Raw genomic sequence first — 11941 nt, forward strand, 5'->3', positions numbered from 1 at the left:
TGTAGATGGTTTGGAGCGAAGTGGTGTCCTGGTGGGAGGGGGCTGGGTCTTTGGGAGAGGGAGGGGCTGTGATGATGGGGAATCCAAGATGAGGGGAGAGGTGGGCAACGTAGTATACAGGACAGGGAGTGGAATGGACCCTGGGGTGTCTGACAGATGGAATTAACCCACCCCCACGCCTGGCCTGACCCACCTCCTCTCTCCCTCTCCCCACAGACCGATCGTACATGAGGTTGACAGAGAAAGAACATGAGACACTGCCGGTGGATGTGAGTGTGGGGATGGGGGGCGACGAGGTAGAGAGGAAGGGAGAAGGGATGAGAGTAAGAAGGGAAGGGAAGGGAGTGGGGAGAGGAGGAGGGAGGGGGATGGAGTAAGGGAGAAGGGGGGGAGGAGAGGGGAAGAGGGGGGAGGGAGGGGAGCATGAGGGAGAGGGAGATGGGTGCTGGTTCAGGGAGGTAGAAAGGGAGGTGTGGGAAAGAGGGTGGAGGGGTGGTGGTGGGGCATTGGGGGGGGGTGGCGTGGAAAACACCAGCTTTCTCATTCCTCTCTACCCAACTCCTCTCCTTTGCTCCTTCACCCCTGTCCCCTCCCCCTTGTCCCCGCCCTCTCTCCCCTCCCCCTTGTCCCCGCTCTCTCTCCCCCTCCCCCTTGTCCCCGCCCTCTCTCCCCTCCCCTTGTCCCCGCCCTCTCTCCCCTCCCCTTGTCCCCGCCCTCTCTCCCCTCCCCCTTGTCCCGCCCTCTCTCCCCTCCCCCTTGTCCCCGCCCTCTCTCCCCTCCCCCTTGTCCCCGCCCTCTCTCCCCTCCCCCTTGTCCCCGCCCTCTCTCCCCTCCACGTAGATTGTGCTACAGACCCTCCTCGCCTTTCTCCTCACCTGTTACGGGATCGTTCACATCGCGGGTGACTTCAAGGACATGGATGCCACGTCCGAACTCAAACACAAGTGCGTAACCCTTCCCCAATGCATAGGAGAGGGGAGCTTCACTCTGAGTCCAAGCCCTTGAGTGTGTGATGGGACAGGGGAAAGGGGACTTCACTCTTGTCCCACCCCGGGAGTGTGTGACAGGCCGGGCAGGGGAGAAAAGGCTTCACTCTGAGTCCCACCCCACCGGAGTGTGTGATTGGACAGGGGTGAGGGAGTTGAGGAGCTTCACTCTGTGTCCCACTCCATGAGTGTGTGACGGGACGAGGAGAGGGAGCTTCACTCTCTGTCCCACCCCGGGAGTGTTTGACAAGGACGGGGGAAAGGGGACTTCACTCTTGTCCCACCCCGGGAGTGTGTGACAGGGCAGGGGAGAAAAGGCTTCACTCTGAGTCCCAAACTGGGAGTGTGTGACGGGATGGGGAGAGGAAGCTTCACACTGTGCCCCCATCCTGGGAGTGTGTGATTGGACAGGGGTGAGGGAGCTTCACTCTGTGTCCCCACTCCATGAGTGTGTGACGGGACGAGGAGAGGGAGCTTCACTCTCTGTCCCACCCCAGGAGAGTGTGACGGGATTGGGGAGAGGGAGCTTCACTGTGTGTCCCACACCGGAGTGTGTGATGGGATGGGGGAGAGGGGCTTCAGTCTGTGTCACACCCAAGGAGTATGTGAGGGAGAGGGACTTCACTTTGTATCCCACCCCGGGAATGTGTGAGGGACGGGGAGAGGGAGCTTCACTCTGTGTCCCACCCCGGGAGTGTGTGACAGTATGATGGAGAGGGGACTTCACTCTATGTCCCACCCTGGGAGTATGTGACAGTACGGGAGGTGGGGGTGGGGGGAAGAGAGCAAGCTTCACTCTGTCCCACCCCAGAAATGTGTGATTGGACAGGGGTGAGGGGAACTTGAATGCCATGTAATTATTCTCTCCCTTCCCCTCCTCCCCTTCTCATTCTCACCCCTCCCTCTCACACCCCCCCTCCCCCTCTCCCCCTCCCCCCCCTCCCCCCTCTCCCCTCCCCCCTCCCCCCTCTCCCCTCCCCCCTCTCCCCTCCCCCCTCTCCCCTCCCCCCTCTCCCCTCCCCCCTCTCCCCTCCCCCCTCTCCCCTCTCCCCTCCCCCTCTCCCCTCCCCCCTCTCCTCCCCCCTCTCCTCCCTCCCCTCTCCTCCCTCCCCTCTCTCCCCTCCCCCTCTCTCCCCTCCCCCCTCTCTCCCTCCCCCTCTCTCCCCTCCCCTCTCTCCCCTCCCCCTCTCTCCCCTCCCCCTCTCTCCCCACCCCCTCTCTCCCCTCCCCCCTCTCTCCCCTCCCCCTCTCTCCCTCCCCCTCTCTCCCCTCCCCCTCTCTCCCCTCCCCCTCTCTCCCCTCCCCCTCTCTCCCCTCCCCCTCTCTCCCCTCCCCCTCTCTCCCCTCCCCCTCTCTCCCTCCCCCTCTCTCCCCTCCCCCTCTCTCCCCTCCCCCTCTCTCCCCTCCCCCTCTCTCCCCTCCCCCCTCTCTCCCCTCCCCCTCTCTCCCCTCCCCCTCTCTCCCCTCCCCCCTCTCTCCCCTCCCCCTCTCTCCCCTCCCCCTCTCTCCCCTCCCCCTCTCTCCCCCTCCCCCCTCTCTCCCCTCCCCCTCTCTCCCCTCCCCCTCTCTCCCCTCCCCCTCTCTCCCCTCCCCCTCTCTCCCCTCCCCCTCTCTCCCCTCCCCCTCTCTCCCCTCCCCCTCTCTCCCCTCCCCCTCTCTCCCCCTCCCCCCTCTCTCCCCTCCCCCTCTCTCCCCTCCCCCTCTCTCCCCTCCCCCTCTCTCCCCTCCCCCTCTCTCCCCTCCCCCCTCTCTCCCCTCCCCCTCTCTCCCCCTCCACCCCTCTCTCCCCTCCCCCTCTCTCCCCTCCCCCTCTCTCCCCTCCCCCCTCTCTCCCCTCCCCCTCTCTCCCCTCCCCCCTCTCTCCCCCTCCTTCCAGGACGTTCGAGACCCTGAGGAACCACCCCTCCTTCTATCTGTTCAACCACAGGGGCCGCCTATTGTTCCAGACCCCGGACAGAGCCCCCCTCTCTCAGCCGCAGGCTATACCCTCCACCCTAAAACTGCGGAGACTGCAGCCGGGCCCACATTAGCCCCTGAGGGCTTGGAAGGGCCCTCCTGTGACATAGCCCCTCACCTGGCCTCGTTCCTCCCTCCATGCCTCTGCCCCCAGGCGGATCCTCAGCTAAACTTTCCCAGGACAGGCCCGATGTTGTGTCCCGGACAATGTCACTTCGCAGGGCCCCTCCAGAGTGGTGGGAGAAAGAATTCCGGGTTCTGCATTTGACCTGATCCCCCCCCCCCCCCCCCCCAGGCTCCATTTGGGGCCTAGATTCCCCCTCCACCCCGGCTCCATTCGGGTCCCAGATCCCCCCCCCCGCCCCCCCCGCGGCTCCATTTGGGGCCTAGTTCCCACCCCTTTTCCAAGGCTCTGTCAGGACCTAGTTGCCACAGGGTCCAATCTTCCAATAAGGGCCAGGGTCCCTGCGGGCAGGAGAATCAAACCCAGGTTCCATATGTTGGGCCCCTGTGGGTGGCAGAAAAACTGCCCAGGCTCCTAGTGTCTTGAGCAGGAGTTGAGGCCTGGAGACCAAGGGGAAGGACTTCATCCCCAGGGTGGGCTCCCAGAATCCCTGTTCCACCCAGGAAGCAAAGAGATGGGAAGTCCAGGTTGGGTGGGGTTGTAAGGGGAGGGTATCGGGGAGAAGGGCACCGGTTTCTGCAATAAAACCAGGCTTCTCTGGTCCAACCTTGTGTCTGTGGGCGTGTGTACTCACTGCAGAGAACATTGCTTCATCTCCTCCCCAATCCTATCCCCCACTCTGCCCTCTCCTCCTCCCTTACCCACTCTCTTCCACTCCCTTCCCGGAGGGGACATTGCCAATGATATTCTCTACCTGGTCTCCCCAATCCCGCGATGTTCCCAATTAGATTTCCTGCCTGGTCTTCCCCCAATCCCTCAACATTCCCTGTCTCCCCCAATCCTGCGACATTCCTGATGAGATTCCCTACCTGGTCTCCCACAATCCCGCAACCTTCCTGATGAGATTCCTTGTCTCCCGCATCCTGCGATGTTCCCAATGAGATTCCTTACCTGGTTCCCCCAATCCCGTGATGTTCATGATGAAATTCCCTGTCTCTCCCATCCCTCGACATTCCCGATGAGATTCCCAACCTGCTCTCCTCCCATCCGTGACGTTCCCAATGAGATTCCCTGTCTGATCTCCCCCAATCCTGCAACGTTCCCAGTGTTATTCCCTGCCTGATCTCCCCCAATCCTGTAACGTTCCCAATGAGATTCCCTGCCTGGTCTCCCCCAATCCCTCGATATTCCTGGTGAAATTCCCTGCCTGGTCTCCCGTGATATTCCCAGTGAGATTCCCTGCCTGGTCTCCCCCAATCCCTCAATATTCCCTGTGAAATTCCCTGCCTGGTCTCCTGCGTTATTCCCAGTGAAATTCCCTGCCTGGTCTCCCCCAATCCCTCGATATTCTCGGTGAGATTCTCTGCCTGGTCTCCCCCAATCCCTCGATATTCCCTGCCTGGTCTCCACCAATCCTGCGATATTCCCAGTGAGATTCCCTCCCTGCCTTGTCTCCCTCAATCCCGCGACATTTCAAGTGAGATTCCCTGCCTGTTGGGAGAGGTCGGGGCAGTGGGATCAGTGTGGGGTCCGACACAGGGCTGTGGGGAGAGAGTAGGGCAGTGGGAGAAGTGTGGAGACTGACATGGGGCTGTGGAGAGACAGCGGGGGTGTGGGATCAGTACGGGGACCAATACAGAACTGAGAAGAATGTGGGAAAGTGGGATCAGTGTGGGCAACAACATGGAGCTGTGGGGAGAGAGAGGGGCAGAGGGATCTGTGTCATGACTGACATGGGGCTGTTGGGAGAGAGTGAGACAGATCAGAGTGGGGACCGACACGGGGCTGTGGGATTAGTGAGGGGTCTGACACGGGGCTGTGGGGAGAGAGTGGGATCAGTGTGGGGACCAACGCGGGGCTGTGGGATCAATGTGGGGACCAACACGGGGCTGTGGGATCAATGTGGGGACCGACATGGGGCTGTGGGATCGATGTGGGGACTGACACGGGGCTGTGGGATCAGTGAGGGGACTGACATGTGGCAGTGGGGAGAGAGTGGGATCAGTGTGGGGACCAACATGAGGCTGAGGGATCAGTGTGGGGACTGACACGGGGCTGTGGGGAGAGAGTGGGGATCGACATGACTGGGGAGCATGGGGCAGAGGGATTTGTGTCATGACTGACATGGGATCTGTATGGGGGCCAATACAGGGCTGTATTCTGTTTCGATGTGTGATTTTTCGACTTGCGATTGTTTTTTGGAACGCAACCTCATCATAAGTAGAGGAATGTTGTCATCTGCTTGAACGTGTCAAACCTGATGAAACAGCTTTCTCTGGTCCATGCAGGACAAGCATTTAATCTGTACAAATAAATACCTGCTTATATAAATAGTCTTGGAGGGTTAGTGTGAGCAACTCCTATGGTCATTCATCATTCTCGCTGCCTATGGGAAGAACCTGTTCCTCAGCTTGATGGTGCTGTCTCAGATTCTCCTTTATCTCTTCCCCTGACGGGAGCAGCTGAAAGACACCATATACGGGGAGGAGTGGAAGGGGGCCTCAGCGATTCTGCACGGCCTCTTCAGACAACGATCCCAGTAGATCACATCGGTGGGTGGCTGGGGGGGGCGGGTGCTATTTTCCAGTGATCCTCTCGGCCACTCTTCTGCTCCTGTGGATTGATGTCTGATCCATTTCTCTGCAGCAACTGTACTACACGGCGATGCAGCCAGCCAGGCCACTCTCGATAGAGCTCCTGTAGAAGGTTGACGTGACGGTGGCCAGTTGCCTTGCCCACTCCAGTCTTCTCAGGAAGTGCAGTCGTGGCACCTTCCTGACAGGTGAGGAGGTGCTGAGTGTCTGCCAAAGGTCACTAGTTCAGTGAACTCCAAGGAACTTGGTTTCTCCATTCTCTCCACTACAGAGTTGTTAATGTGGAGGGTAGTCGTTTCTGGTCCAGCTGAAGTCCACGATTGTCTCCATCTTGTCCAAGTTGAGACGCAGGTTCCTCTCACACCATTATCCCCCTCTAGTGCGATTCGTTGCTTATGAGGTGAACGACTTGTGTGATCTGAAAAGGTGACAAGGCTGTTGGAGCTGGACCTGGTGATGGTTATTGTGGGCTGGCAGCGTGAATAGGAGCGGGCCAAGCACACAGCCCTGAGATCAGCTGGAGAATTTTTCGTCACAAGTTCCAAAATTCAATGTTTTGCTCAGCATTACAAATGCAAAAATAGTCTAAATACATTTTAAAAATAAATACATTGGTGCAAACGACAAAGCAGAGGTGCTGAGCGAAGCAATCTCGCAGTCTGCATCTAGTCTCTCTAATATAAAGGAATCCACAGCGGGAGCACCAGATGCAGTCAATGACCCCTGCAGATTCACAAACAAAGTGCTGCTTCCCAGTGCTGACACCTCGATCCGGAGTGGGTCGTTTCCCTGATTGTGTCCTCCAATCACAAAGGTGGCTCACCAGAGGCTAGACTCTGTGAGGGGTCTGAGGAGGTTCGGTCTGTCACCGAAGACTCCTGTAAACCTCTACAGATGGACCATGGAGAGCATTCTGGCCAGTTGTATCACTGCCTGGTACAGAGGTACTAACTCAGGACAAGAATAAACTCTAGAGGGTTGTTAACTTGCCTTGCGACATCAAGGACTTTGACATGAGGCATGGTCTTCAAAAAGCAGCCTCTATCCTCAAATCCCCCACCCCTCAAGCCATGCCCTCTTCACTCTGCTACCATCGGGGAAAGGGTCCAGGAGCCCAAAGATGAGCATCACTGTCACGAGGACAGCTTCTTCCCCGCTGCCACCAGATTCCAGAATGATCTATGAACCACAGACACACCCTTTACTTTGACTTTCCACAGCAATTCGCCTATTGACACAATCGCTCCACAGCAGATGCAGTATCGCTGGCTCTCCACAGCTCTGGATCACCTCTAAAACAACAACTCAGACACACGACTGCTCTTCATCGATGACAGAAGCATTAATGGCCTTCAACACCATTATTCCCTCAGTGCTGGTCAACAAGTTCCAAACCCTGGCCCTCTGCAACTGGATCCTTGAGTTCCTCATTGGAGACCACGGTCAGTACGATTTGGAAACTGTCTCCTCCTTACTGACAACCAACACAGACGCCCCCCCCCCCCCCCCCCCCCCCCCAAGGCTCTGTGCTTACCCCACTGCTTTACTCGTTAAACACCCACAACTGTGTGGCCGGGCACAATTCCAATGCCATCTATAAGTTTGCCGATGACTCCACGGTCATCGGCAGAATCACAGATGGCAACGAGGAAGGGTACAGGATCAGCTTGTTGAATGGGGTCACGACAACAACCTTCCTCTCAACATCAGAAAAACCAAAGAGATGATTGTGGACATCAGGAGGGAGTCGGGGAACACGTCCCAGTCCTCATCGATGGCTTGGTAATGGAGAAGGTCACAAACTTCAAATCCCTGGGGGTAAATATATCCAAAGATCTGTCCTGGACCCTCCACATTGATGCAATCGAAAGGAAGGCTCATCAGTGGCGAGACTTTGTGAAGGGGTCTGAGGAGATTCGGTCTGTCACCGAAGTCTCTCGTAAATCTCGACAGGTGGACCGTGGAGAACATTCTGGCTCATTTTATCACTATCTGGTACAGAGGCGCCAACTCTCAGGACAAGAATAAACTCCAGAGGGTTGTTAACTCGGTCTGTGACATCACGGGCACCAGACTTCACTCCATCGAGGACACCGACATGAGGCAGGGTTTTCAAAAAGGAGCCTCTCTCCTCAAAGACCCCACAACCCAGGCCATGCCCTCTTCCCCAGTGGGGAAAAAGGTCCAGGAGCCTAAAGACAGCTTCTTCCTCGCTGCCACCAAATTCTGGAATGATCCATGAACCAAAGGCACTGCCTGGCTTTTCGTGCACTGTTATTTTTATAATGTAAGATTGCTCTATAACGCTGCTGCAAAACACCAAATTTCGTGACTTGTTCATGACAATAAATGCTGATTCTGATTCTCTCCCTCTTGAAGTCCACAACTAGTTCCTTGGGCTTGCCAACACTAAGTGCAAGGTTGTTGATGTGACCATTTATTGATTAAATTCAGCACAGGGTGCTGTCGTGAGGCCCGGAGAATGCCATTTTGTTGGGCCTGTCTTACGTAAACTTATACCTCTCATTTTGTTTGTTTTAGATTGGTCACAGTGTTTGAGCTACCGAAAGAAAATAGACACACACACCGAGAACAGTTCAGTTTAAACAAATGTTTATTACAAATTCAAAAACTGATTTCACACTACAATATGTAAGCCCTTCCCAACTATACTTATCAATGCTTGGACTGGTCCCAACTGCCGAAGCGAGGCAACGACTGCACACTTGTAGTAGGTTGTCAGGGTGCCGGTAGCAGCTTCTCCACCTCCCCTGACCGGGACGTTGCTCAGACTCTGGCTGTTCTTCCTTCTTTTTTTAAATTTTTTATTTTTCACACTATAAACCACATTGATCAAGATACATACATTTTCCTTTTCAAATATATACAGTGTCGTTTTCTCCCCCCCCTCTTCCCATCCCACCCTCCCTACCTCCCCTCCCATTCATTTAAAGTTCAGAATCTAAAATACATTAAACCCGTCAAACAATGTTGTCACTCAATAAAAACAAACAAGAATTTCCACTGAGTCAATTCTTTTCATTCCCTTCTCCTTCTGTCATTTTAGGTGGTAGATGTCCCCGGTAGGTTTTCTCTATTGTGTTTCATGTATAGCTCCCATAGTTGTTCAAATATTGTAATATTATTTCTTAAATTATATGTTATTTTTTCTAATGGAATACATTTATTCATTTCTATATACCATTGTTGTATTCTCAAGTTATCTTCTAATTTCCAGGCTGACATAATACATTTTTTTTGCTACAGCTAGGGCTATCCTAACAAATCTTTTTTTGTGCACCATCCAAATCAAGTCCAAATTCTTTGTTTTTTATGTCACTGAGGAGGAAGATATCTGGGTTTTTTGGTATATTACTTTTTGTGATTTTATTTAATATCTGGTTTAGATCTTCCCAAAATTTTTTCACTTTCTCGCATATCCAGATTGCATGAATTGTTGTTCCCATTTCCTTTTTACAGCGAAAACATCTGTCAGATACTGTTGGGTCCCATTTATTTAACCTTTGAGGTGTAATATATAGCCTGTGTATCCAGTTATATTGTATCATACGTAACCTCGTATTTATTGTATTTCCCATAGTTCCTGAGCATAACTTCTCCCATGTTTCATTCTTTATGTTTAGATCTTGTTCCCATTTTTGTTTAGTTTTACTATTTGTTTCCTCATTCTCCTTTTCTTGTAGTTTAATATACATGTTTGTTATACATATTTTGATTATCATTGTGTTTGTAATCACATATTCAAAATTAATTCCCTCTGGTAACCTCAGACTGCTTCCCAATTTGTCCTTCAAGTAGGATTTCAGTTGGTAGTATGCCAACACTGTATCGTGAGTTATATTATATTTATCCTTCATTTGTTCAAAGGATAATAATTTATTTCCTGAAAAGCAATTTTCTATTCTTTTGATCCCTTTTTTCTCCTATTCTCTAAAGGAAAGGTTATCTATTGTAAAAGGGATTAGCTGATTTTGCGTCAGGATTAGTTTTGGTAGTTGATAATTTGTTTTATTCCTTTCTACATGAATCTTCTTCCAAATATTGAGCAGATGATGTAATACTGGAGAATTCCAACGTTGTACCAATTTTTCATCCCATTTATATAATATATGTTTGGGTATCTTCTCCCCTCTTTTATCTAGTTCTAATCTAGTCCAATCTGGCTTTTCCCTTGTTTGATAAAAATCTGATAGGTATCTTAATTGTGCGGATCAATAATAATTTTTAAAGTTTAGCAGTTGTAAGCCTCCTTGTTTATACCATTCTGTTAATTTATCTAGTGCTATCCTCGGTTTCCCCCCTTTCCATAAAAATTTCCTTATTATTTTCTTTAACTCCTTGAAGAATTTCTCCGTCAAGTGTATTGGCAATGCCTGAAATAGGTATTGTATCCTTGGGAAAATGTTCATTTTAATACAGTTTATCCTTCATATTAGTGTTAGTGGTTAGTCTTTCCAATACTCTAAGTCGTCCTGTAATTTTTTTCATTAGTGGATAATAATTGAGTTTATATAGATGGCCGAGGTTTTTATTTATTTGTATATCTAGGTATCGTATTGCTTGCATTTGCCATCTGAATGGTGATTCTTTCTTAAATTTTGAGAAATCCGCATTATTCATTGGCATTGCTTCAATTTTATTTGCGTTATTCTTGTATCCCGACACTTCTCCATATTCCTTCAATTTCTTATGTAATTCTTTTATTGATATTTCTGGTTCTGTTAAATATACTATAATGTCATCTGCAAATAAACAGATTTTATATTCCTTATCTTTTATTTTTATCCCTTTTATTTTATTTTCTGTTCTTATCAGTTCTGCTAGTGGTTCTATGGCTAACGCGAACAATAAGGGCGATAGTGGGCATCCCTGCCTTGTTGATCTGCTAAATTTAAATTGTTTTGAAATATAGCCATTTACTGTCACTTTCGCCAATGGCCACTTATATAATGTTTTAATCCAATTAATATATTTCTCTGGTAAATTGAATTTTTGTAGTACTTTGAATAAATAATTCCATTCTAAGGCCTTCTCTGCGTCTAAAGCCACCGCTACTGTTGGAGCTTTATTTCCTTCTACTGCATGAATTAAGTTAATAAATTTACAAATATTGTCTGTTGTTCGTCTTTTTTTAATAAATCCAGTTTGGTCTAGATTTACTATTTTTGGTACATAGTCGGCTAATCTGTTTGCTAATAGTTTAGCTATTACCTTATAATCTGTGTTAGGTAAAGATATTGGTCTACATGATGCTGGTGCGAGTGGATCTTTCCCTGTCTTTGGTATTACTGGTGTTTTATTATTCGGTAGTTTTTTTATTATCTCTTGTATTTCTACTATTTCAAATGGTTCTGTTAATTTATTTTGTTCCTCTATTTGTAATTTCGGTAGTTCAATTTTTGTTAAAAATTCATCTATTTTGTCTTCTTTCCCTTGGTTTTGAGTTTGGTATCATTGTTCGTAGAATTCTCTGAAGTTTTCATTAATCTCCGTTGGATTATATGTGATTTGTTTGTCTTTTTTCCTTGATGCCAATACCATTCTCTTAGTTTGTTCTGTCTTAAGCTGCCATGCTAGAATTTTGTGTGTTTTTTCTCCTAGTTCATAATATTTCTGTTTTGTCTTCATTATGTTCTTCTCCACCTTATATGTTTGTAGTGTTTCATATTTTATTTTTTTATCTGCCAATTCTCTTCTTTTAGTTGTGTCTTCCTTCATTGCTAATTCTTTTTCTATATTTGCTATTTCCCTTTCCAACTGCTCTGCTTCCTGATTGTAGTCCTTCTTCATCTTGGTTACAAAACTTATTATTTGCCCTCTGATGAACGCTTTCATTGCGTCCCATAGTATAAACTTATCTTTCACTGATTCCGTATTTATTTCAAAGTACATTTTAATTTGTCTTTCAATGAATTCTCTAAAATCCTGCCTTTTAAGTAGCATGGAGTTTAATCTCCAGCTCTACATTCTTGGATGGATGTCCTCTAACTCTATTGTCAATATCAGGGGTGAGTGGTCCGATAATATTCTAGCTTTGTATTCTGTTTTTCTAACTCTGTCTTGCATGCGAGCTGATAACAGGAATAGGTCTATTCTTGAGTATGTTTTTTGTCTACCCGAATAATATGAATATTCCTTTTCCTTTGGGTGTTGTTTCCTCCATATATCCAAAAGTTGCATTTCTTGCATCGATTTAATTATAAATTTGGTTACTTTGTTCTTTCTGTTAATTTTTTCCCAGTTTTATCCATGTTTGAATC

The 11941-nt window shown here is 49.7% G+C and overlaps 1 protein-coding gene across 1 annotated transcript; it reads left to right on the forward strand.

The window, feature by feature from the left end:
• The first annotated feature begins 171 nt into the window (after positions 1 to 171).
• On the forward strand, positions 172 to 3677 carry mmgt1 (membrane magnesium transporter 1). The gene is made up of 3 exons (XM_069927090.1): positions 172 to 269; positions 841 to 944; positions 2863 to 3677. Exons 1-3 carry the CDS (start codon positions 228 to 230, stop codon positions 3014 to 3016), a joined length of 300 nt encoding a protein of 99 aa, XP_069783191.1. The 5' UTR covers positions 172 to 227; the 3' UTR covers positions 3017 to 3677.
• The last annotated feature ends 8264 nt before the right edge of the window (positions 3678 to 11941 follow it).

The sequence above is a fragment of the Narcine bancroftii genome, chromosome 3 (assembly GCF_036971445.1).
Source record: "Narcine bancroftii isolate sNarBan1 chromosome 3, sNarBan1.hap1, whole genome shotgun sequence".
NCBI classification, from domain to species: Eukaryota; Metazoa; Chordata; class Chondrichthyes; order Torpediniformes; family Narcinidae; genus Narcine; species Narcine bancroftii.

Coding starts and splice junctions, on each gene's coding strand:
- mmgt1 (XM_069927090.1), top strand. CDS start 228: ATGAGGTTGACAGAGAAAGAACATGAGACACTGCCGGTGGAT. Junction 270..840: donor ATGAGACACTGCCGGTGGAT/GTGAGTGTGGGG, acceptor CCCTCCACGTAG/ATTGTGCTACAGACCCTCCT. Junction 945..2,862: donor ACGTCCGAACTCAAACACAA/GTGCGTAACCCT, acceptor CCCTCCTTCCAG/GACGTTCGAGACCCTGAGGA.